Source organism: Entelurus aequoreus, linkage group LG14 (genome assembly GCF_033978785.1).
Source record: "Entelurus aequoreus isolate RoL-2023_Sb linkage group LG14, RoL_Eaeq_v1.1, whole genome shotgun sequence".
Taxonomy (NCBI): domain Eukaryota; kingdom Metazoa; phylum Chordata; class Actinopteri; order Syngnathiformes; family Syngnathidae; genus Entelurus; species Entelurus aequoreus.
This window is the reverse complement of record NC_084744.1, coordinates 29,355,489-29,381,008: the sequence shown is the minus strand read 5'-3', so window position 1 is coordinate 29,381,008 and position 25,520 is coordinate 29,355,489. Positions and strand designations below refer to the sequence as shown.

Sequence of the window (25,520 nt, the reverse complement as noted above, 5' to 3'; positions counted from 1 at the left end):
GAAGTCTGGAGCTGAAGTCAAGAAACACAAAAATGATGACTAAAGGGATGAAAATATATTTTTATTTGCGCTTTAATAACATATATATTATTATTACTTTAGTTGACTTATTTTAGCACTACATAATTGAATGTCAGTGTTTTTAATCAGTTATTTAGTTGGTTAGTACCGATTTTTTCCAATCAGCCTGACCTAAGCCTAAGATTTATGTGTTAGATAAATCAAATCAATGAATCATTTGACACGGTTGTAAACCTCCATGCAATGCACACATAAACACGTTACATTTAATCACGACTACTCGCAACAGAGGGGTGGGGAGTTGGGCCCCTGGAGGTCGACTGCTGCTATGAAGCGCTGCCAGCCGTCCATCACCCCGAAGGGAAACAAGCGGTGGTGAAGGCGTGGGGTGGGGGAGTGTGTGTGTGTGTGTGTGTGTGTGTGTGTGTGTATGTGCCCATTGTCTTGGGTGTGATGATGTAATGTTCATAGACTGAGGCCGAGCTGCATGCAAGCAAAAGTTCGACTCCAGGTGTAAAGTTTGTCTAAGTCTTCTCAAGCTTCACTTATAATTTATTTCATGGTGTCGTTTAAATTTAGCCTAGCAGTTAGCTTAGCTATTAGCATGCCTGCTCACTCGGCGTGTAACATGTTTAGCCTCGTCCTTCAGTGATAACACTAAGAAATGCAGTTTGTTTGCCGTAATGGAGGTGATTAGTAGTTTAGGAGTAGCTAGCCTACACGGACTTCTCGAGTTATAAAAAGGATTACCTCGTTAGCATCAGCACCAGGTCCTCTGAAGCTATAGAGTTCCTGAAGGATGACGTATTCTTCCTACATTGGGAGCATCAGAGAGAAAGAATGTCAGTTTACTTTGTCGACCTTTCACAGGAAATATAAGACGTCATGCAGGTTCACTTCCTGTTGTAGATACGTCGTGTATGGATCTTCACATGGACCACTCTGCGCTAAGAGAGCACGGCCTCTAACTGCTCAGACGGTAGTGTGTTTTTACCAAAAGTTTAGATTGGTGTAGGACATTTGTAACCCTTGTAAGTCCTGTTAGCATTTCAGCTAGCTGGCGATTAGCACGCTAGCTTGCTTCTCCGGGAAATGGCCAGCCTTAATCACAGTTTTACAAAATACATTTTAACTGTCATGAGTTTTTACCGAGACCTTTCATGAAAACTGGTAATTGTTACGTTCCTCAAAATGACTAATAAAATAGAATGACTTAAATATGGTTTCACTCAGAGCTGGGCACATTTTTGGACTCGGGGGCCACATTGAGAGAAAAATGTATGTGTCTGGGGGGGCCAATGTGTATAAATTATATGTACACATTTAGCTGTAAAAATCTGCCGTACAGTATGTGTGTGTGTGTACCTTTTTTTCAGGAACACTAATACCAAAAGTCAAAATGTCCGCTAGAGTTCTAAAAACGTTATGACAGACCACCTAAAAAAAACGGAATGGAATTTTACAGTTTTTTACTGACATTCAAACTGGACCTAAAGTCATAGAGAAGTTTCTTAAGCGCAAAAGTGGAATTTACAATATGAACTATGAACAATAAAACACTGAACATTAACAACATATGAACATCACTCCTCTTTTACGTGGGATTTACAATATTAATTATGAACAATGAAACACTGAATATTAACAACATTGAACGTAGCTCCTCTTCTACGTGGGATTTACAATATTAATTATGAACAATAAAACACTGAATATTAACAACATATAAACATCGTTCCTCTTTTAAGTGGGATTTACAACATTAACTATGAACAATAAAACACTGAATATTAACAACATATGAACATCACTCCTCTTTTACGTGGGATTTACAATATTAAGTATGAACAATAAAACACTGAATATTAACAACATATAAACATCACTCCTCTTTTACGTGGGATTAAAATGATTAACTATGAACAATAAAACACTGAATATTAACAACATATGGACATCGCTCCTCTTTTACGTGGGATTTACAATATTAACTATGAACAATAAAACACTGAATGTTAAGAACATATAAACATCACTCCTCTTTTACGTGGGATTAACAATATTAACTATGAACAATAAAACACTGAATATTAACAACATATGACCGTCGCTCCTCTTTTAAGTGGGATTTACAACATTAACTATGAACAATAAAACACTGAATATTAACAACATATGAACATCACTCCTCTTTTACGTGGGATTTACAATATTAAGTATGAACAATAAAACACTGAATATTAACAACATATAAACATCGCTCTTCTTTTACGTGGGATTTACAATATTAACTATGAACAATAAAACACTGAATATCAACAACATATGAACGTAGCTCCTCTTCTACGTGGGATTAACAATATTAATTATGAACAATAAAACACTGAATATTAACAACATATGAACATAGCTCCTCTTCTACGTGGGATTAACAATATTAATTATGAACAATAAAACACTGAATATCAACAACATATGAACGTTGCTCCTCTTTTAAGTGGGATTTACAACATAACTACGAACAATAAAACACTGAATATTAACAACATATGAACGTTGCTCCTCTTTTAAGTGGGATTTACAACATTAACTATGAACAATAAAACACTGAATATTAACAACATATGAACGTCGCTCCTCTTTTATGTGGGATTTTCAATATTAACTATGAACAATAAGACACTGTCTTTACAATAAAAGCACTGCTCCATCCTGCCTACGCTAACAAAATAAGATCCTCAGGAAGCTAGCAAGCTACGGAGTTTGCGTCAATGTATTTCTCAAGCTCCGTCAGGTTGGATGGGAAGCGTTGGTTTTCATCCAGGATGTCTCTGTACATAGCTGCATTCGCCTTTCCCTCTATCCTGACTAGTCTCCTAGTTGTCGAATGCTTTTCCGTGTGCATAAGTGAACTGGTAAAATAGTCAAAACAATGCAAACATCCCCTCAAAATGTGCTTTAACACATTTTTTAAGAAAGTCTATAAAAAGATGGTGCGGCCATACCTGAGTGTACAGTTCCTTGAATGGATTCTTACAGGAAAAAAAATCCAAATCGATATCCAGGATGTATGGCTCTGCCTGACTCAGCAATGTCGATATTCTCTTCACGACGTAACTCGTGGATCCTTCTTCATCTCCCCCACCACAATGGCTTCTCGTGGCGTCATGGCTGACCTGCGCCTCGGCTCTTCTCGAGCAGCCGGCCTCGCCAAGACGTGAGCCCTCTCTCCTGGGTCTCTTGGCGAGACATGTCTCCGGGTCGTCCTCGCATTTCTTTTCTGTCAAGACAAACGGGAGCACATTTATTTGGCAGCAGATGCTTCCACAGCTGGCAAAAATATCAAAATCAAACAACAACAAAAACTTAGGTCCTCTCTTGGTCATCATTTGGGCTTTTCAACTGGTGGCCCCTGAGTTCAGTTCAAAACTTGGGAGACAAACATTCTGTCAGAAAATTCCTAACAAAATAAGAGTCTCAGAAAGCTGGCGTGCACAAGCTAGCAAGCTACGGAGTTTGCCGCCAATGTATTTCTTGTAAAGTGTATAGAAAGGAGTACGGAAGCTGGACAAATAAGATGCCAAAAACCAGTTAGTGACGTCACTTTCCGCTTCCGCCTGGAGCACCTGTCAGACGCAGTGTTTTTGCCACGGAGCCACTTCTTGGAATAATCTGCCTTTTTGACTTTTTTGGTGTGCTTTCCATTGGCCTGTGGAGAACCGGGAGAACAGGGACTCTTTCCAGGAGGACTTTGAGTTGGATGCGCAGTCTCGGTACCGTGAGTACACTGCTGCGGCTTTCAAACATTTCATCGCTTGCCCGTACGTGCATGTCACGCTACGTGCATGTCACGTACGTAACTTTTGGGACTTTGGGGAAATATATGTGTTGTATGAACTTTGGGGTGTGGGATTGAGTGTGTTGTGTGGGTGTTTGATTTAAATTGGCGGGTTATATGGACGGGAGGGGGGAGTTGTTTGCTATGCGGGATTAATTTGTGGCATATTAAATATAAGCCTGTTCGTTTTGTGGATGATAGTTATACATGTCTTGTGTTTATTTAATGTATTAATCATTCCCAGCTGAATATCAGGTCCCACCCGTGACTCCTTAAATGCGTAGTGGCAAAGACACCCGGGGAACTTGGGTGCGTTTGTTACAGAGTGGTGGCCCGTACGGGGGAGCGGGGCTTAGTGTATCATTGATATCAGCGGCTCATATTTTCGTTGTTTTTTGCGAAACACGTTAAGGGGAATAAGTAGTACATAAACATTATTTGTCTTGTTAAAATATAAATGTATATTGGGTTCACTTTTTTCCCTAAATAGTCAGCAGTGTGACACACACTCCTATTGTGTCACCATTTTTTCTACATTGTGATATATATATATATATATATATATATATATATATATATATATATATATATATATATATATATATATATATATATATATATACATCTATTTTCTGGTACATAAATACATACCATTTTTTTTAAATTATACATTTACACACATAGACACTTACATATACGACAGTTAATAAATACTTACACATAATTAGGTTAATTGGAGCAATGTCAACCAGCAGCCACTCCCTAATGGAGGAAGATGACAGACAGGACTTTGCTGATGCAGCCCAGGACTCAACTCCGCCCCTTGACCCTTTCCGCCATGTCACCAGTAGGCCCAATCCAAATGATGTTGCTGAGCTGACTAACTTGCTGGACTCTATGTATTTAGAACAGTCCAGACAGGATGCGGCAGCAGGGGAAGAGGATGGGGTGGAACCAGAAGCTGTCCTGGAGCAACTTCTAACGCTGCAACAACGAATGGACATTCTGGAGAACCGACTCACAGAAGCGGTCGACAGCACCCTTAACCGGGAGGATGGACTTAGGGCAGCGATGGAGGCCATGGCGGCAGAGATGAAAGCGTATGTGGACACGAAGGTGCAGAACTTCGACCAAGCTGTCGCAGCATGTCTGCGTCGAAGAGATGAAAGGTGGGGAGAGGAATTGAAAAATACCCTTGCTAAAACCCGAAGGTTTTGGCGACCAGCTAGCTTCTCCACTCCTGCAGCCGCCATACCAGTCCGCCACCACCCGCCTGTCAGAGACATCACCTTCCCTATTACACCTGCTGTCACCATCGCACCTGCTGTCACCACCATCGCACCTGCTGTCACCACCACTGCACCTGCTGTCACCACCACTGCACCTGCTGTCACCGCCATTACACCTGCTGTCACCGCCAGACCACCCATCAGGATGGAATTTCCCCAGTTTGGAGAGTCCAGAGGCTCAGCCGATGTCACCGATTTCATCGAACAGTGTGAAAACTTTTTAGCACTCCGCCCTCTGAGCGATGCTGAGCTGGTGGGAACACTCAATGCTGTCTTAAAAGGTCCTGCCAGGAGTTGGTGGTCGGCAGCCCGCAGTACCATAACCAGCTGGTCTACATTTAAGCAGTCTTTCCTGGAAGCCTTTTTGCCAACTGACTACCAATCCGAGATTGAGATGCAGCTCCACTCCATTCTTCAAACTCCTAATCAGTGCTTGCGAGATTTCGCATATGATTATCGTGCCCTCTGCCTGAAGTGGAGACATGACATGGAGGAAGCCGAGATCGTGCGCCGCATACTCGGTGCCTGCAATCCCAGGTTGGCCAGTAGTCTACGTGGAATCGTGACAACGGTAGAACAGCTGGTCAAGGTGGGCTCCCTGATTGAACGAGATTGGACAAATAGTAAAGACTATTGGAGTCGTGTCCAACAAAGCAACCCTCCAAAAAGATCTGGCAAGAAGATGGAGCATGGGCCGAGTCGAAGTGGGGCCGACCTTGCCGCTGCTATGGGCGAACAATCCCTCCTGGTGGTCCCTATTAGCATGCGCGGCTCTAAAGGAGATGGAGTCCTGGACTCCGGATGCACGTACTCACTAATGAGTCATACGCTGTGGAAGGCTTTGAGGAAGTGCGGCGAGGTTCTGGAGCCAAGCGGCATTCCAAAGTTTGTCATGGCAAATGGACAAATAAACCAAGCAGTTGGAAAAGCCACCATGCTCCTCAATCTGCATGACTGTCATACCACCCTACAGATTCATGTGATGGCTGATGGCCACTTATGTATGCCCTTGTTGTTAGGTCTCGACTTCATGACCTCATCACAAATGGTACTCAAACCTCATCTCAGGAGGTATGTCATGCCCGGAGGGAGAGAATTCAAATTTCTCCCCAAAGGCAGACAAATGCTTCGCTGGACTCACCCTGGTCCCTCCATTAATTTTTACATGGCCATAAATGAAGAACCCCAAGTTAATCAGTCTGCCATCCCCCTCCTCGAATCCCAACCTGAGGTGGTGCGACCACTTCTGCCACTGTGTGGACTGAGACTACTGGGGCCACCAGGGTAATTAAACATCAAATCACCACCATGGATGAGATGCCTGTGAGGAAGCGGGCTTACAGAGTGTCCAGTCAAAAACAAGAAATAATCGAAGAACAAATCAAAAAAATTATCAGCACTGGAGTGATAGAGCCATCAACATCTCCGTGGGCCTCTCCTGTTGTTCTGACACCCAGGAAGGACGGAACACCCCGATTCTGTGTGGACTACAGGGGCTTGAACGCCAAAACCCAGCATGACGCCTATCCCATGCCCCTCATACATGAGATCCTGGAGTCATTGCAAGGTGCAAAATATTTCAGCTCCCTTGACCTGCAGAGTGGCTACTGGCAGGTTGCCATGGATGAGGATAGCAAGCCAAAGACTGCCATGATCACACATCTGGGCCTATATCAATTTAAAGTCATGCCATTTGGACTGCGCAATGCTGGGGTGACCTTCCAGCGCTTAATGGAGACAGTGCTGGGGGAGCTTAGGGGAAGAAACTGTTTTGTGTATATTGATGACATCATTGTGTTTTCGCAAACAGAAGAACAACACCTGCTAGACCTTGAAGTGGTGTTTGCAAAATTACAACAAGCAAACCTCACTCTCAACAAATGTCACCTGCTTCAACATCAGCTCAGTTTTCTTGGACACCTAATATCAGGCAAAGGAGTGGAAGTAGATCCAGAAAAATATCAGCAATAACTGCATACCCCCCTCCCACAGACCTGAAGAGTCTTCAGAGGTTTCTTGGCATGGTCGGCTGGTACCACAAGTTCATCCCCAGGCTGGCCGACATTTCGTCTCCTCTAAACCAACTAAAGAAGAAGGATGTTCCTTGGGAGTGGAGTCCTACCTGCCAGGAGGCCTTCGACCACCTCAAATCCCTTTTACAGTCTCCACCAGTGCTTGCTCAGCCCCATCCACAAATCAGTTTCCAGGTTCACTGTGATGCCAGTGACTTGGGCCTCGGCGCGGTCCTGATGCAACGCCTTGAAGGTGAAGAACGTCCAATTGCCTTTGCCTCCAGAGCGCTCCAAGGAGCTGAAGTCCGCTACTCCACTGCCGAAAAAGAGTGCTTGGCTGTGGTGTGGGCAGTTGAGAAGTGGAGACATTTCCTCGAGGGAAAAACTTTTGATGTCTTCACGGACCACAGTGCTCTTGCCTGGGCATTCAACTGCCCTAAGACTTCGTCCCGACTTACACGATGGACGCTGAGACTCCAGGGATTCACATTCAGAGTCCATTACAAGAAGGGCTGCTGCAATGTGGTACCGGATGCATTGTCACGGGCACCCCAATAACCAGAAGGGAAGATTTGCCTTGTTGTTCCGAAAACCTACTGGTCAGATCTCCCCAGCACACTGCAAGATCTTTCTGAGGCTCAAAAAACTGATACAACATGTCTGGAATGTGGACCTTCTGTTGACCAACCTACACCTGGCCGGATCCACTATCAACTTCAGCAAGGGGTGTGGTACCGGGGAGTACCATCTAAGTATGGCGGCTTCGATTATCAGCTGGTAGTGCCATTGTCTCTGGTGCCGCAGTTCCTGGCCTACTTTCATGACAGTCCATTCGGAGGACATCTGGGGAGAATGAAGACGCTCTTGAAGATTCTGGAAGTAGCTTGGTGGCCGACAGTAAGGAAAGACGTCTGGAGTCACGTCCAAGCATCCAGGACTTGTCAACAATACAAAAACCCCAACGACAAGCCAGCTGGACAACTCCAGTCCTCTACTGTCAACGCCCCAGGAGAGATGCTGGGGGTGGACTTCATGGGACCTTTTCCCCTCAGTAAGGACCGGAACTCTGTGCTGATGGTGGTGGTGGACTACTACTCCAAGTGGGTAGAGCTTTTTGCCCTGAAAGACGCCAAAACTCCCAAGGTCTGCCAAATTCTAAAAAATGACATTTTCACTCGCTGGGGAGTTCCCACATATCTTGTGTCTGACCGAGGGCCACAGTTCACAAGCCAACTGATGTCCCGTCTGTGCGAATCCTGGGGGGTAACCCATAAACTAACCACAGCTTACCACCCACAAACCAACATGACAGAACGAGTCAATCGCACCCTCAAGACCATGATTGGCGCCTTCGTAGGGAACCATCATCAGGACTGGGATAAATGGCTGCATGAATTCCGGTTTGCCCTTAACACCGCTGTCCATGAGACGACTGGTTCAACCCCTGCCAGGTTGACTCTCGGGCGGAATCTGATGGGACCCCTGGAACGACTGGTGCACAAAGCTCCACCACCACACACATCTGCATATCACACCATACTTACACACACACACACCTAAAGGAGGAAGTGGAGAGACATGTAGGCGCGTCCAAAGCTCGACAAGCCAGATATTATAATGCACGACACAAAGATGTACACTTTTTAGTTGGGGATCTGGTCTGGATTAGGGCGCACCCACTTTCCAAAGCTTCAAGTAATGTAATGGCCATAGGGGTCCATCGATATATATATAATAAATTGCCAGTCACAGTTAACTTGTGCTCAGCTGGGAAAATAAATATATATATATACTTATTATGTCATCCATTTACTTATTATAAACTGTTACAGGCGTATTTAATAATCATGTTAATATTAAATATGTACGTAAATAATATGTGGGGATATAAAAGGCATCCGGTTCTATCAGACCGGGCGGAAGCGGAAAGTGACGTCACTAACCACCTGGAGCACCTGTCAGACGCAGTGTTTTTGCCACGGAGCCACTTCTTGGAATAATCTGCCTTTTTGACTTTTTTGGTGTGCTTTCCATTGGCCTGTGGAGAACCGGGAGAACAGGGACTCTTTCCAGGAGGACTTTGAGTTGGATGCGCAGTCTCGGTACCGTGAGTACACTGCTGCAGCTTTCAAACATTTCATCGCTTGCCCGTACGTGCATGTCACGCTACGTGCATGTCACGTACGTAACTTTTGGGACTTTGGGGAAATATATGTGTTGTATGAACTTTGGGGTGTGGGATTGAGTGTGTTGTGTGGGTGTTTGATTTAAATTGGCGGGTTATATGGACGGGAGGGGGGAGTTGTTTGCTATGCGGGATTAATTTGTGGCATATTAAATATAAGCCTGTTCGTTTTGTGGATGATAGTTATACATGTCTTGTGTTTATTTAATGTATTAATCATTCCCAGCTGAATATCAGGTCCCACCCGTGACTCCTTAAATGCGTAGTGGCAAAGACACCCGGGGAACTTGGGTGCGTTTGTTACAATTTATTAACAATATTAACTATATGTGTTAAAAATGCTTGTATTATCTTTAAACACCTTTAACTTGTTAACAATATTAACTATATGTGTTAAACATGCTTGCATTATCTTTAAACACCTTTAACTTGTTAACAATATTAACTATATGTGTTAAACATGCTTGCATTATCTTTAAACACCTTTAATTTATTAACAATATTAACTATATGTGTTAAACATGCTTGCATTATCATTAAACACCTTTAACTTGTTAACAATATTAACTATTTGTGTTAAACATGCTTGCATTATCTTTAAACACCTTTAACTTGTTAAAAATATTAACTATATGTATTAAACATTCTTGTATTATAATTAAACACCTTTAATTTATTAACAATATTAACTATATGTGTTAAAATGCTTGTCTTATCTTTAAACACATTTAACTTGTTAACAATATTAACTATATGTGTTAAACATGCTTGCATTATCTTTAAACACCTTTAACTTGATAACAATATGAACTATATGTGTTAAACATGCTTGTATTATCATTAAAAACCTTTAACTTGTTAGCAATATTCACTATATGTGTTAAACATGCTTGCATTATCTTTAAACACCTTTAATTTATTAACAATATTAACTATATGCTTGCATTATCTTTAAACACCTTTAACTTATTAACAATATTAACTATATGTGTTAAACATGCTTGTATTATCATTAAACACCTTTATCTTATTACCAATATTAACTATATGTGTTAAACATGCTTGCATTATCATTAAACACCTTTAACTTGTTAACAATATTAACTATATGTGTTAAACATGCTTGTATTATCTTTAAACACCTTTAACTTGTTAACAATATTAACTATACGTGTTAAACATGCTTGCATTATCTTTAAACACCTTTAACTTGTTAACAATATTAACTATATGTGTTAAACATGTTTGAATTATCTTTAATCACCTTTAACTTATTAACAATATTAACTATATGTGTTAAACATACTTGTATTATCTTTAAACACCTTTAACTTGTTAACAATATTAACTATATGTGTTAAACATGCTTGCGTTATCTTTAATCACCTTTAACTTATTAACAATATTAACTATATGTGTTAAACATACTTGTATTATCTTTAAACACCTTTAACTTGTTAACAATATTAACTATATGTGTTAAACATGCTTGCATTATCTTTAAACACCTTTAACTTGTTAACAATATTAACTATACGTGTTAAACATGCTTTCTTTATCTTTAAACACCTTTAACTTGTTAACAATATTAACTATATGTGTTAAACATGTTTGAATTATCTTTAATCACCTTTAACTTATTAACAATATTAACTATATGTTTTAAACATACTTGTATTATCTTTAAACACCTTTAACTTGTTAACAATATTAACTATATGTGTTAAACATGCTTGAATTATCTTTAATCACCTTTAACTTATTAACAATATTAACTATATGTGTTAAACATACTTGTATTATCTTTAAACACCTTTAACTTGTTAACAATATTAACTATATGTGTTAAACATGCTTGCGTTATCTTTAAACACCTTTAATTTGTTAACAATATTAACTATATGTATTAAACATTCTTGTATTACCATTAAACACCTTTAATTGATCAACAATATTAACTATATGTGTTAAACATGCTTGCATTATCATTAAACAACTTTAACTTGTGAACAAAAACATATATTTCATAAATAAGTAAATATAAATTATATATATGAATGAGGTAGATCCCCGCGACTTGATCAATTGAAAAGTAGCTCGCCTGCAGAAAAAGTGTGAGCACCCCTGCACTAGAGTGCTCCTGTTGTGCAGAGGAGCTTGGACAAGCGGAAACACATTGGCAGATCCTTGCAGTAACATTTTAACCTGGCTAGCAAACAGAACACCGGGGTTCAAACTTGTGATTTACATAACTGAGGCGTTCCTCAAGGCACACCTTTAAGTCCTCTCCTTTTTAGCTGTAGCATTTTTTTTTTTTCGTAATTTGATTTATGTAACTGTAGCTTCAGTCATTTGTTCAACTTCTTTAGCTAGACTAGTGGTGTTCCTCAAGGTTCCACCTTAGGTCCTCTCTTTTTCGTCATTTGGACTTTTCAACTGGTGTCCCTCGATTCTTAAAAACACTCGAGTGCTGTCATAGAGATGATCTTTGATTAGATTTAGCAACTCTGACCCCCCCGCCCCCCAAATCCCTGTTCCTTACCTTTCTAAAACAATCAAGTTGAATATCCCTGTCCTAGTGAAAGTACACCCTTATTTTTGCTGCGATCCGATGCTTGGTTGAGACTTCAGAGATCTGCAATGGCAAAATTTATATTTTTGTCATCTCTTATCTATAATGACAGTTTGAGTGGAAGTGTTTGTGGGTGCGGCGTTGTCTTCACCGCGCTGGTCTCTTTTTTCTCCCGAGATAAAACACTTTTAAGACCCTCGCGCAGTCTTGGGGCTTGCTGGAGATGTCGTTACTCGGTTCTGTCATGTCTGTTGATCATGTTTTTGTTTGGCCATGTGCTGTTTATTTTTTGGACTCTTTTTAGTTCCTGGTTGTGCACTCTTGCTTGTTTTGTTTCCATGACTACTTATTAGTTTTCACCTGTCATGTCACGCACCTGTTTCACGTTTTGAGTCACGCACCTGTTTTCACTAATCATGTCACTATTATTTAAGCCCACTGGCGACAGGAAGTCAGGCTGGCGACATCACACTCTCTACACACCCTTATCATCCATGCTGCTCTTTTTCATGCCCTTTTCTTGTCCAAGTAAGTTTTCTTTATTCATGCCATAGTTTGCAAGTTTTGTTTTTTGTCCATAGTTCTCCCTTTGTGCGAGTTTTTGTTTTTATAGCCAAGTTTTGCACTTCCGCCATTGTGCGCAAAAGACAAGATATTTAATTTTCAAACTGAGAAACACATTTTTTTTTGCAAGTAATCATCAACTTAGAATTTAATGGCAGCAACACAATGCAAACAAGTTGGCACAGGTGCATTTTTACCACTGTGTTACATGGCCTTTCCTTTTAACAACACTCAGTAAACGTTTGGGAACTGAAGAGACTCCGTTGTGGTATTTTAGGCTTCATAATGCGCCACACATTTTCAATGGGAGACAGGTCTGGACTACAGGCAGGCCAGTCTAGTACCCGCACTTTTTTACTATGAAGCCACGCTGTTGTAACACGTGGCTTGGCATTGTCTTGCTGAAATAAGCAGGGGCGTCTTTGATAACGTTGCTTGGATGGCAACATATGTTGCTCCAAAACCTGTATGTACCTTTCAGCATTAATGGCGCCTTCACAGATGTGTAAGTTACCCATGTCTTGGGCACTAATACACCCCCATACCATCACACATGCTGGCTTTTACACTTTGCGCCTAGAACAATCCGGATGATTCTTTTCCTCTTTGGTCCGGAGGACACGACGTCCATAGTCTCCAAAAACAATTTGAAATGTGGACTCATCAGACCACAGAACACCTTTCTACTTTGCATCAGTCCATCTTAGATGAGCTCAGGTCCAGCGAAGCCGGTGGCGTTTCTGGGTGTTGTTGATAAATGGCTTTCGCTTTGCATATTAGAGTTATCACTTGCACTTACAGATAGGGTTGGGTATCGTTTGAATTCGAACGATTCCGATACCGATTCCGGTTCTTTGTTTCGATTCCGATTCCTGACGATCCTCGATTCCGATTCTTTTAAGAGGCAGGGTCAAAAAAAAGTTTAGGATATTTTAAATGAGCTAGCTAACCTACAGTCTTTCTGAATGAAATAGTCCGACATTCTCCATCAATTTTAATTCTATTAACTTTTTATGAACTTTACTATAAATTCCTCACAGGGTTGTTTTCAACTAGAATATAAATATCAAATCTATGAACTTGAATATAAATATTATAAATTATGAATACATTTTCCCAGGGGTACACTTTCTCCAAGAGAGCTTTATTTTTGAAAACCTCATGAAAACACATTTACACATAAGTGTATGATGCTGCAGGAAACCTCATGAAAACACATTTCCACACACAAGTGTATGATGCTGCAGGAAACCTCATGAAAACACATTTACACACACAAGTGTATGATGCTGCAGGTACTCAAAAATGTTACCGTGCTCCCACTGATGGGCTAACCTGGTGCAGAAAAGCAAATAAACAATAAGAAACAACTTGCAAAACCCAGTCCAGATTAGCAGCAGGTACAGTATAAAATCAGAGACAGTTCTTGTTTAGGAAAATGACCATATCCGCCTTCTCAGGCAGGATACGTGAGCGTTCTGGACAGATAGTGTCTCCTGCTGTGGAAAATACACGTTCGCTGGTTGTGGAAGAAGCTTGAACGCATAAATAGGAGAAAGCGCAATATGACAGCAAAGTATAAGTCTTTTGTTGGTTCCACCACCATGCAGCAGGGTCGTCAGACATAAGTATCGGTGGAACGTCCTGGTACATCTGCAGCTCTCTCTCCACTCGTTTCTTGATGGACATGGAGCTCAGTTGTAAAGTAAAGCCACACTTTCGACCGCCGACGCCTGCTATCCATGCTTGAGCTTGACTGACTCGCTCGGCTATGCTAACACTTCCGGCGGTGGGTGCTTTTTCGTTGGTGCTCAGCGGCTTCTTCTTCCGGTTCGGCGGACATGTTTTTTTTTTTTTTCCGGTCGGCGGACTGGGTATCGAAAATAGGAATCGAAATTTAAACTTTTGAACGATACCGGGAGAATCGGAAAGTTAGTCCCGGTTCCAATCGATACTCGATACCCAGCCCTACTTACAGATGTAGCGACCAACTGTAGTTACTGACGTTGGGTTTCTGAAGTGTTCCTGAGCCCATGTGGTGATATTTTTTACACACTGATGTCGCTTTTTAATGCAGTTTGGCCTGAGGGATCGAAGGTCCGTAACATCATCGCTTACGTGCAGTGATATCTCCAGATTCTCTGAACCTTTTGATGATATTACGGACGGTAAATGGTGAAATCCCTAAATTCCTTGCAGTAGCTGGTTGAGAAATGTTGTTCTTAAACTGTTCAACAATTTGCTCACGCATTTGTTGACAAAGTGGTGACCCTCGCCCCATCCTTGTTTGTGAATGACTGAGCATTTCATGGAATCTACTTTTATACCCAATCATGGCACCCACCTGTTCCCAATTTGCCTGTTCACCTGTGGGATGTTCCAAATAAGTGTTTGATGAGCATTCCTCAACTTTATCAGTATTTATTGCCACCTTTCCCAACTTCTTTGTCACGTGTTGCTGGCATCAAATTCTAAAGTTAATGATTATTTGCAACAAAAAAAAAATGTTTATGAGTTTGAACATCAAATATGTTGTCTTTGTAGCATATTCAACTGAATATGGGTTGAAAAGGATTTGCAAATCATTGTATTCCGTTTATATTTACATCTAACACAATTTCCCAACTCATATGGAAACGGGGTTTGTATTAATACAATATGTACACATATATATATATGCAGCCAGACAATTTTTTTAGCCCATTACGGCCCCCAAGGTGGTAAATGACTGTCTCCATGGTGACGCCCAGTAATAGTACCTGTAGTTTTTTAGTTTGCACTTGTTACTTGGGGTCCTAATCGATCGCCCGGGCCACACAAACCTGGTGAAGACTGCTGACCATGGACCGGATTGACTCTGATGACATTTAAGCGGAGAGGTTTGGAGTTCTGGAGTTGGTCCTCCGGAACATACAAGCCGTCGCTGAGGAAGTAATGATCTTTGCTCGTCACTCTGTGGGAAGAAGGTGGGGACAAGGAATCAGTCAAAGAGAACCAGGAAACAACCCCGCACAGGTGACCTCAGGCGTACCTGATGGTGGTGGTGGATAAGTCCTTGCCCACGGTCATCGTGTGGTCGCCTTCCCTGATTTGCTGAGCCCAGTAAGGATGCAGCCATGCCACACACGACACATGGCCCGCATAAACCATGGGCATAATCCAGTTCTCTATACTCAGCTCACTAGGGGGAAAGATGGATACTCTTATTACTGCACTTTTTTTACTGGAGTGCATTGATAAAACCTGTTAGCATAAGATTGGCAATAAAAGTTAAAAACCGCGTCAGACTTTGCGTGACTTCTTGCGGAGAATACAACACATTGTATTACCGGATTTTTCTGACTATAAGTCGCAGTTTTTTTCATAGTTTGGCCGACTTATACTCAGGAGCGACTTATGTGTGAAATGATTAACACATTAGCGTAAAATATCAAATAATATTATTTAGCTCATTCACGTAAGAGACTAGACGTATAAGATTTCATGGGCCTGCAGCGTGTTTACTTGTGTGTGATATCATGTGCGATACGAGCATTCCTGCAGCATGTTTACTTGTGTGTGATATCATACGGATACAAGCAGTGGTGCAGCGTGTTTGCCTGTGTGCAATATCATGTGCGATACAAACAGTTCTGCAGCGTGTTTACTTGTGTGTGATATCATGTGCGATACAAACAGTCCTGCAGCGTGTTTACTTGCGTGTGATATCATGTGCGATACAAGTAGTTCTGCATCATGTGCGATATAAGCAGTCCTGCAGCGTGTTTACTTGCGTGTGATATAATGTGCGATACAACCTGTCCTGCAGCATGTTTACATTCGTGTGATATAATGTGCGATACAAGCAGTCCTGCAGCGCGTTTACTTGTGTGCGATATCATGTGCGATGCAAGCAGTCCTGCAGCGTGTTTACTTGTGTGTGATATAATGTGCGATACAACCTGTCCTGCAGCGTGTTTACTTGCGTGTGATATCATGTGCGATACAAGCAGTCTTGCAGCGTGTTTACTTCTGTGCGATATGTGCGATACAACCTGTCCTGCAGCATGTTTACTTGCGTGTGATATCATGTGCGGTACAAGCAGTTCTGCAGCATGTTTAGTTGTGTGTGATATCACGTGTGATACAAGCAGTTCTGCAGCGTGTTTACTTGTGTGTGACATCATGTGCGATATAAGCAGTCCTGCAGCATGTTTACTTGAGCGTGTATATGTGTGTATGTGGGGCGGCATGGCGTAGTGGGTTGAGCGCCCGTGTCAGAAACCTGAGGGTTGCAGGTTCGCTCCCCGCCTCTTACCATGCCGTTGTGTCCTTGGGCAGGACACTTCACCCTTTCCCCCAGTGCCGCTCACACCGGTGAATGAATGTTGAATGAATGATAGGTGGTGGTCGGAGGGGCCGTAGGCGCAAATTGGCAGCCACGCTTCCGTCAGTCTACCCCAGGGCAGCTGTGGCTATGAAAGTAGCTTACCACCACCAGGTGTGAATGAATGATGGGTTTTTAACATGTAAAGCGACTTTGGGTACTTAGAAAAGCGCTATATAAATCCCAGGTATTATTATTATTATTATATCATGTGTGATACAAGTAGTTCTGCATCATGTGCGATATAAGCAGTCCTGCAGCGTGTTTACTAGTGTGTGATATCATGTGCGATACAAGCAGTCCTGCAGCGTGTTTACTTGCGTGTGATATCATGTGCGATACGAGCATTCCTGCAGCATGTTTACTTGTGTGCAATATCATGTGCGATACAAACAGTTCTGCAGCGTGTTTACTTGTGTGTGATATCATGTGCGATGCAAGCAGTCCTGCAGCGCGTTTACTTGCGTGCGGTATCATGTGCGATAAGAGCAGTCCTGCAGCGTGTTTACTTGCGTGTTATATCATGTGTGATGCAAGCAGTCCTGCAGCGTGTTTACTTGTGTGTGATATCATGTGCGATACAAGCAGTCCTGCAGCGTGTTTACTTGCGTGTGACATCATGTGCGATACGAGCAGTCCTGCAAGGTGTTTACTTGTGTGCGACATCATGTGCAATACAACCTGTCCTGCAGCATGTTTACTCGCGTGCAATATCATGTGCGATACAAGCAGTCCTGCAGCTTATTTACTTGTGTGTGACATCATGTGCGACATAAGCAGTCCTACAGCATGTTTACTTGTGTATGACATCATGTGCGATATAAGCAGTCCTGCAGCGTGTTTACTTGTGCAATGCTGGACAGTTGACATCTAAATGTCCTCCAAAAAGCACACACTTTCTTCTCTTTTGGTCAAGTCATTTACAAAAGGTAAACATGCTAGGCCATATAAGCTTCATATTGCAGTCCAATACATGACATCTGTCAATTTAAACAAGTATCAAATAATTATAGTTGAATATTACTTACACATACAAAGTATCCAAGGCAGAAGTGTATTAGAACGTATCCAGTAACGAATGTGTCCGCATCAGTCAACTCCTTGAATCAATTTCACTTGACGTACCACACTACATTTCTACATTCCACACAACAAATGTTTTGTGTTTTTCCTAGGATAGGGGGCCTTTGAGAGTCTTGTGTACAGGGGCCCGGAATTTTGTTCTGTTGTCGGCTGGCATCCGATTTTCACGTAACTATCAGTCGTTAAAAAGCGGTTTCCTCAAGTAAAACTACACTTGTCAACACATTCGGCCACACATAACACAACCTGACCACTGAACTTTGTGGATATTATTGTAAAATAAAATAAATGTCCAAACACAACACATAATTCGAAAGTACACCCATTTAAATCCATTACAATGCATGGGAAAAAATGCTAAACACTCTCCATACTTATCCATGTTTGGCACATTTTAGCGAACTTTATTATAAATGTCAATACAATCCACATACCTAAACAACTTGTCCTTATGGAATACGGTGTCAGCACACATGTTGACAGGGATCAACATATCTGGGTGGGAGTCCAAATGAACAAGCTTAATGTTCTTCATGGGGAGATGTCGCGACGCAATGGCGCGGTAGATATGACAAACCACCTAGTGGAGACAAGAGAAGGTGCACTTAAAAAGGAATAGTAAATGTAAACGAGATGAGGAATGTCGTGAAGGAATAGCGTGTGAATGCTCCAATGCTGACGTTGAACTGAAATGCTGACAGAATGTAGAATGAATGTAAGAATACCGTATTTCCTTGAATAGCCGCAGGGGCGTTAATTAATTTAAAACCTCCTGTCACACCTGCGTTTACCGGAAACCGGCGGGATGGCCGTGCATGCGGTAATTATTTTAAAACCTCTTCTCACTCCGGCGTTTACCAAAAGGAATCCATAAAATTTAGGCGTGCGCTTTGAGTGTGATGTAAGCATACCATCATGAAAAGCACATTTAATTAAAAAAACGTTATTATGGTCTTACCTGTACTCATAAATGGAGTCCATTTGCAGCTCCTTCTGACCAAAAGCATCGATAACTTGTTTATAGAAGTCTTCCTTATTTTCTTTCTTCAGTTTTAAAAGTCTCTGTTTTGATGGAGATATTCCTTTAATTATTACATCCTGCTTCGATTGAAAGTCCAGTTTAGAAAACTGTTTTATTTTAGATACCGGTATGTAATCCTTGTTAAAAGAAAAAAAATCTCTTGCTGCGTGTGTTCACTTCTTCTGCAGTACCGGAAGTCACAAGAAGGATCACTAGCGCGGCAGCGCCCTCTACCACCAGGAGGCGGGAGTCATTTAATGACTTATACAGTATTTTACACACGCAGCTACGGTATATTAATAAAACATAGCTGCTTACTGTTCTCTTTAGCATACTGTACCGGTATTCAATAGCTTGGACCTTAAATCCTACTGAAAAGCTCTTTATCTTTTTTCCTTTGTGCGATTGTAAACTACTGAAAGCAGCTTCCTTTTTTTTTTTTTTTTTTTTTTTAAAGTTTTATTTATACATTTCAACATTTCAACAATCAAATAAGTACAAAAGTAGTACAAAACAGTACAAAAAGAATACAAAGCAGCACCAGGGGGTTATAAATTCAAAGTAACTAAAATAGAATGCAAAAAAACATATTTATAATATAAACAAAGTGCAAAGCCATAGGCTCACTCAATCTGAAAGCAGCTTCCTCCATTTTGAAAATGAGGACAGATGCGTCACTCGTGACGTAACGAATTTGACCCGGTGGAAGTTCTAGCCATATGTTAAATATTTTGCGAAACGAGTTAGACCCGGCGAAAATTATAGACATGCGATAATAAAATTAATATTTTGCGAAACGAATTTGATCCAGCTTCAATAATAAACCGGCGATAAGGCCAAGCATGCGTTAATTATTTTGAAAAACGAGTTTGACCCGGCAGTAATTCTAGACGTGCGAATACTATATTCCCTGCGCCAATTCAAGGAAATACGGTAGTTTGAATGTTGGAATGGTTTGAATGTTGAAGAGTTTGAATTTCCAGGAAAAATCGGAATTTGGTTTGGAACTTGGGAAAGCGTTAGTTTGAATGTCCAGGATGAGTGGAATGTGTTGAAGGTGGAATGGTTTGAATAGGTTGAAAAATGTGGGAATTGTGCAACTTGGACAAATGTCCCATTTATTTCAATGGGAACTTCCTGGAAATTTGGGGAAAAGCAGGATTTTTTTGAAAATGATTAGGAGCATGAATGGCCTGAATGAGCTGAATTTGTTGGTGTTGGAATTGTTTAAATCGGTCAAGAAATGTTGAATTAGTAAACGTTTTTAATGGAGTAATTCCTGGAATTATGTGAAAACCGGGAATTTTTCTACTTCCTTAACCAACTTGGTTTTTGTCCTGAATATAAGGAGTGTTGTGACGGTGGAACGGTCGAAATGGGTTGAGAATGTGAAAGGTGTAGTCGAACCTGAGGGTGGAAATAGGTTACCAAAAAATGGGAATTCCTGGAAATTTGTTGAATGTGGAAAAATTGTAGTTTGAATGTCCAGGATGAGTTGAATGTGTTGAAGGTAGAATGGTTTGAATAGGTTGAAAAATGTGGGAATTGTGCAACTTGGAAAAATGTCCCATTCATTTCAATGGGAACTTCCTGGATATTTGGGGAAAAGCAGGATTTTTTTGAAAATGATTAGGAGCATGAATGGCCTGAATGAGCTGGATTTGTTGGTGTTGGAATTGTTTAAATCGGTCAAAAAATGTTGAATTAGTAACAGTTGTTAATGGAGTAATTCCTGGAATTTCGGGAAAACCGGGAATTTTTCTACTTCTTTAACCAACTTGGTTTTTGTCCTGAATATAAGGAGTGTTGTGACGGTGGAACGGTCGAAAAGGGTTGAGAATGTGAAAGGTGTAGTCGAACTTAAGGGTGGAAATAGGTTACCAAAAAAATAGGAATTCCTGGAAATTTGTTGAAAGTGGAAAAATCGTAGTTTGAATGTCCAGGATGAGTTGAATGTGTTCAAGGTAGAATGGTTTGAATAGGTTGAAAAATGTGGGAATTGTGCAACTTGGAAAAATGTCCCATTCATTTCAATGGGAACTTCCTGGAAATTTGGGGATTTGGGGAAAATTATTAGGAGCATGAATGGCCTGAATGAGCTGAATTGGTTGGTGTTGGAATTGTTTAAATCGGTCAAGAAATTTTGAATTAGTAAACGTTTTTAATGGAGTAATTCCTGGAATTTCGGGAAAACCGGGAATTTTTCTACTTCTTTAACCAACTTGGTTTTTGTCCTGAATATGAGGAGTGTTGTGACGGTGGAACGGTTGAAATGGGTTGAGAATGTGAAAGGAGTAGTCGAACTTAAGGGTGGAAATAGGCTACCAAAAAAATGGAAATTCCTGGAAATTTGTTGAATGTGGAAAAATTGTAGTTTGAATGTCCAGGATGAGTTGAATGTGTTGAAGGTAGAATGGTTTGAATGGGTTGAAAAATGTGGGAATTGTGCAACTTGGAAAAATGTCCCATTCATTTCGATGGGAACTTCCTGGAAATTTGGGGATTTGGGGAAAATTATTAGGAGCATGAATGGCCTGAATGAGCTGAGTTGGTTGGTGTTGGAATTGTTTAAATCGGTCAAGAAATGTTGAATTAGTAAATGTTTTTAATGGAGTAATTCCTGGAATTTCGGGAAAACCGGGAATTTTTCTACTTCTTTAACCAACTTGGTTTTTGTCCTGAATATGAGGAGTGTTGTGACGGTGGAACGGATGAAATGGGTTGAGAATGTGAAAGGACTAGTCGAACTTAAGGGTGGAAATAGGTTACCAAAAAAATGGGAATTCCTGGAAATTTGTTGAATGTGGAAAAATGGTAGTTTGAATGTCCAGGATGAGTTGAATGTATTGAAGGTAGAATGGTTTGAATAGGTTGAAAAATGTGGGAATTGTGCAACTTGGAAAAATGTCCCATTCATTTCAATGGGAACTTCCTGGAAATTTGGGAATTTGGGGAAAAGCAGGATTTTTTTGAAAATGATTAGGAGCATGAATGAGCCGAATTTGTTGGTGTTTGAATTGTTTAAATCCGTCAAAAATGTTGAAATAGCAACAGTTTTTAATGGAGTAATTCCTGGAATTTTGGTAAAACCGGGAATTTTCCTACTTCCTTAACCAACTTGGTTTTTGTCCTGAACACGAGGAGTGTTGTGACGGTGGAACGGTTGAAATGGGTTGAAAAATGTGAAAGGAGTAGTGGAACTTAAGGGTGGAAATAGGTTACCAAATTGGTACCAATTGATTTCAATGGGAATTTCAGAAAAATTGGGAATTTCGGGAAAAGCAGGAATTTTTGGGAAAATGGTCAAAAACTTGAATGGTCTCCAAATCGGTCGAGAAATGTTGAAGTAGCAACATGGTGACTTGAGAAATTGTATTACGGAATTCCTGGAATTTCGTGAAAACAAGGAATTTTTCCAGTTCAAAAAACAACTTAATGTTTTGTCCTGATTAAGAGAAATATTTTGAGGGTGGAACGGTTGAAGTGGGTTGAAAAATGTAGAAGGAGTAGTCGCCAGAAAAAAGGGTGGAAATAGGGCTTTGGAAAAAACAGGAACTCTGGAAAATCCTGGAATTGTTTTGAACTTGGGAAAAAAGGTAGTTTAAATTTCCAGGATGGTGGAATGTGTTGAAGGTGGAATGGTTTGAATCGGTTAAAAAATTTGGAAATGGTGGAAGATTGAAAAACGTCCCATTCATTTCAATGGGAACTTCCTGGAAATTTGGATATTTTGGAAAAGCAGGATTTTAAAAAAAAAATGGTTAGGAGCATGAATGGCCTGAATGAGCTGAATTTGTTGGTGTTGGAATTGTTTAAATCGGTCAAAAAATGTTGAATTAGTAACAGTTTTTAATGGAGTAATTCCTGGAATTTCGGTAAAACCGGGAATTTTCCTACTTCCTTAACCAACTTGGTTTTTGTCCTGAACATGAGGAGTGTTGTGACGGTGGAACGGATGAAATGGGTTGAAAATGTGAAAGGAGTAGTGGAACTTAAGGGTGGAAATAGGTTACCAAATTGGTACCAATTGATTTTAATGGGAATTTCAGAAAAATTGGGAATTTCGGGAAAAGCGGAAATTTTTGGGAAAATGGTAAAAAACTTGAATGGTCTCCAAATCGGTCGAGAAATGTTGAAGTAGTAACATGGTGACTTGAGAAATTGTATTACCGAATTCCTGGAATTTCGTGAAAACAAGGAATTTTTCCAGTTCAAAAGACAACTTAGTCTTTAGTCCTGATTAAGAGAAATGTTTTGAGGGTGGAACGGTTGAAGTGGGTTGAAAAATGTAGAAGGAGTAGTCGCCAGAAAAAAGGGTGGAAATACGGCTTTGGAAAAAACAGGAATTCTGGAAAATCCTGGAATTTTTTTTAACTTGGGAAAAAAGGTAGTTTGAATTTCCAGGATGGTGGAATGTGTTGAAGGTGGAATGGTTTGAATCGGTTGAAAAATGTGGAAATGGTGGAAGATTGAAAAATGTCCCATTCATTCCAATGGGAACTTCCTGGAAATTTGGATATTTTGGGAAAAGCAGAATTAAAAAAAAAAAAAATGATTAGGAGCATGAATGGCCTGAATGAGCTGAATTTGTTGGTGTTGGAATTGTTTAAATCGGTCAAAAAATGTTGAATTAGTAACAGTTTTTAATGGAGTAATTCCTGGAATTTCGGGAAAACCGGGAATTTTTCTACTTCCTTAACCAACTTGGTTTTTGTCCTGAACATGAGGAGTGTTGTGACGGTGGAACGGATGAAATGGATTGAAAAATGTGAAAGGAGTAGTGGAACTTAAGGGTGGAAATAGGTTACCAAATTGGTACCAATTGATTTCAATGGGAATTTCAGAAAAATTGGGAATTTCGGGAAAAGCAGGAATTTTGGGGAAAATTGTAAAAACCTTAAAAGGTCTCCAAATCGGTCGAGAAATGTTGAAGTAGTAACATGGTGACTTGAGAAATTGTATTACGGAATTCCTGGAATTTCGTGAAAACCATGAACTTTTCCAGTTAAAAAAACAACTTAATGTTTTGTGCTGATTAAGAGAAATGTTTTGACGGTGGAACGGTTGAAGTGGGTTGAAAAATGTAGAAGGAGTAGTCGCCAGAAAAAAGGGTGGAAATAGGGCTTTGGAAAAAACAGGAATTCTGGAAATACCTGGAATTTTTTTGAACTTGGGGAAAAAAGGTAGTTTAAATTTCCAGGATGGTGGAATGTGTTGAAGGTGGAATGGTTTGAATCTATTGAAAAATGTGGAAATGGTGGAAGATTGAAAAATGTCCCATTCATTTCAATGGGAACTTCCTGGAAATTTGGGGAAAAGCAGGATTTTTTTGAAAATGATTAGGAGCATGGATGGCCTGAATGAGCTGAATTTGTTGGTGTTGGAATTGTTTAAATCGGTCAAAAAATGTTGAATTAGTAACAGTTTTTAATGGAGTAATTCCTGGAATGTCGGTAAAACCGGGAATTTTCCTACTTACTTAACCAACTTGTTTTTTGTCCTGAACATGAGGAGTGTTTTGACGGTGGAACGGATGAAATGGATTGAAAAATGTGAAAGGAGTAGTGGAACTTAAGGGTGGAAATAGGTTACCAAAAAACGGGAATTCCTGGAAATTTGTTGAATGTGGAAAAATGGTACTTTGAATGTCCATGGACCGGATGTGAGACGCCGCGCTCTTATTGTGAAGCAGGAAGCGTGCGATTGTTTCAAGGGGCGTGCCTCTCGAGTGTCTTCCAACCGTCAAGGCACATTCTCTTGAATCAATAACACATTTCCGGTTTCACAATAAAAGCGCTACCCGTCACATCCGGCCCAGCTGCGCTAACAAAAGGGGAAAATGGCTAACACACACACAATACAACGCTCGGACGTAAGCTTATCGGCAATGCACGTACTTTATATGCTTAACGGGACAAGTTTAGTGAAATAAAACGTTTAGTGAGATGTAATTGAAGAACCACACCACGAATGTCTCAAACAGGGGGAAAAAAAGCATGTGCTTACATTGTGGTGGTCCTCCACTATCCACACGGGTAAGTCTTTATAGAACCTCAATGGCGGTACACAAGTCATTTTGCAACCTAAATTCGCACCAAAAATAAATCAAAAATGTCTATAATGGATATTTGTAAGCGTTAATCCGCGCGTTTTCTCAGTAAAATACCAACACTGCAGGTAGTGCCGAGTGTTTACTTCTTCTTCTTTGGTTTATGACGCTGGAGAAGCAACGTGGGGTGCATTACTGCCACCACCTGGACGAGGAAGAACTTGCAGGAACAAAACAAAGCAGTAAATTGTTTTGTGAAGTTATATTTAATAATAATTTAGAATATTTATTGTTGTGAGATGTCTTCAATTAGTATCTATGGACAGTATGTATGGTTTTGTGTTGTTATTAATAGGTATTCTCGTTGTGTGTATTTAGGACCACAATCACATGTTCAAGGCCTTGTAAAGGTTGTTTTCTTTCATTTAAATAGACTTAGACGTCCTTTTTATTGTCATTCAAATTTGAACTTTACAGTACGGATAAGAAGGAAATTTCGTTGCATTAGCTCATGGTAGTG

At 40.5% G+C, this 25,520-nt stretch overlaps 1 protein-coding gene across 3 annotated transcripts in view; it reads right to left on the bottom strand.

Annotated features, from left to right (window-relative positions):
• Positions 1-25,520, bottom strand: part of lg14h5orf22 (linkage group 14 C5orf22 homolog) — a 46,288-nt gene that overhangs the window by 19,374 nt on the left and 1,394 nt on the right. The window contains exons 1-6 of one of the 3 annotated variants that reach the window (XM_062069554.1): positions 24,958-25,186; positions 18,365-18,510; positions 15,513-15,662; positions 15,304-15,434; positions 3,027-3,301; positions 772-834 (exon numbers count right to left, since the gene is read on the bottom strand). In XM_062069554.1, the coding sequence (XP_061925538.1) occupies positions 772-834; positions 3,027-3,301; positions 15,304-15,434; positions 15,513-15,662; positions 18,365-18,510; positions 24,958-25,026 (834 nt within the window). In that variant the 5' untranslated portion in view covers positions 25,027-25,186. Of the gene's footprint in view, positions 1-771; positions 835-3,026; positions 3,302-15,303; positions 15,435-15,512; positions 15,663-18,364; positions 18,511-24,957; positions 25,187-25,520 lie in introns of those variants that run through there. The other 2 variants (XM_062069555.1, XM_062069556.1) reach the window with 2 other exon arrangements.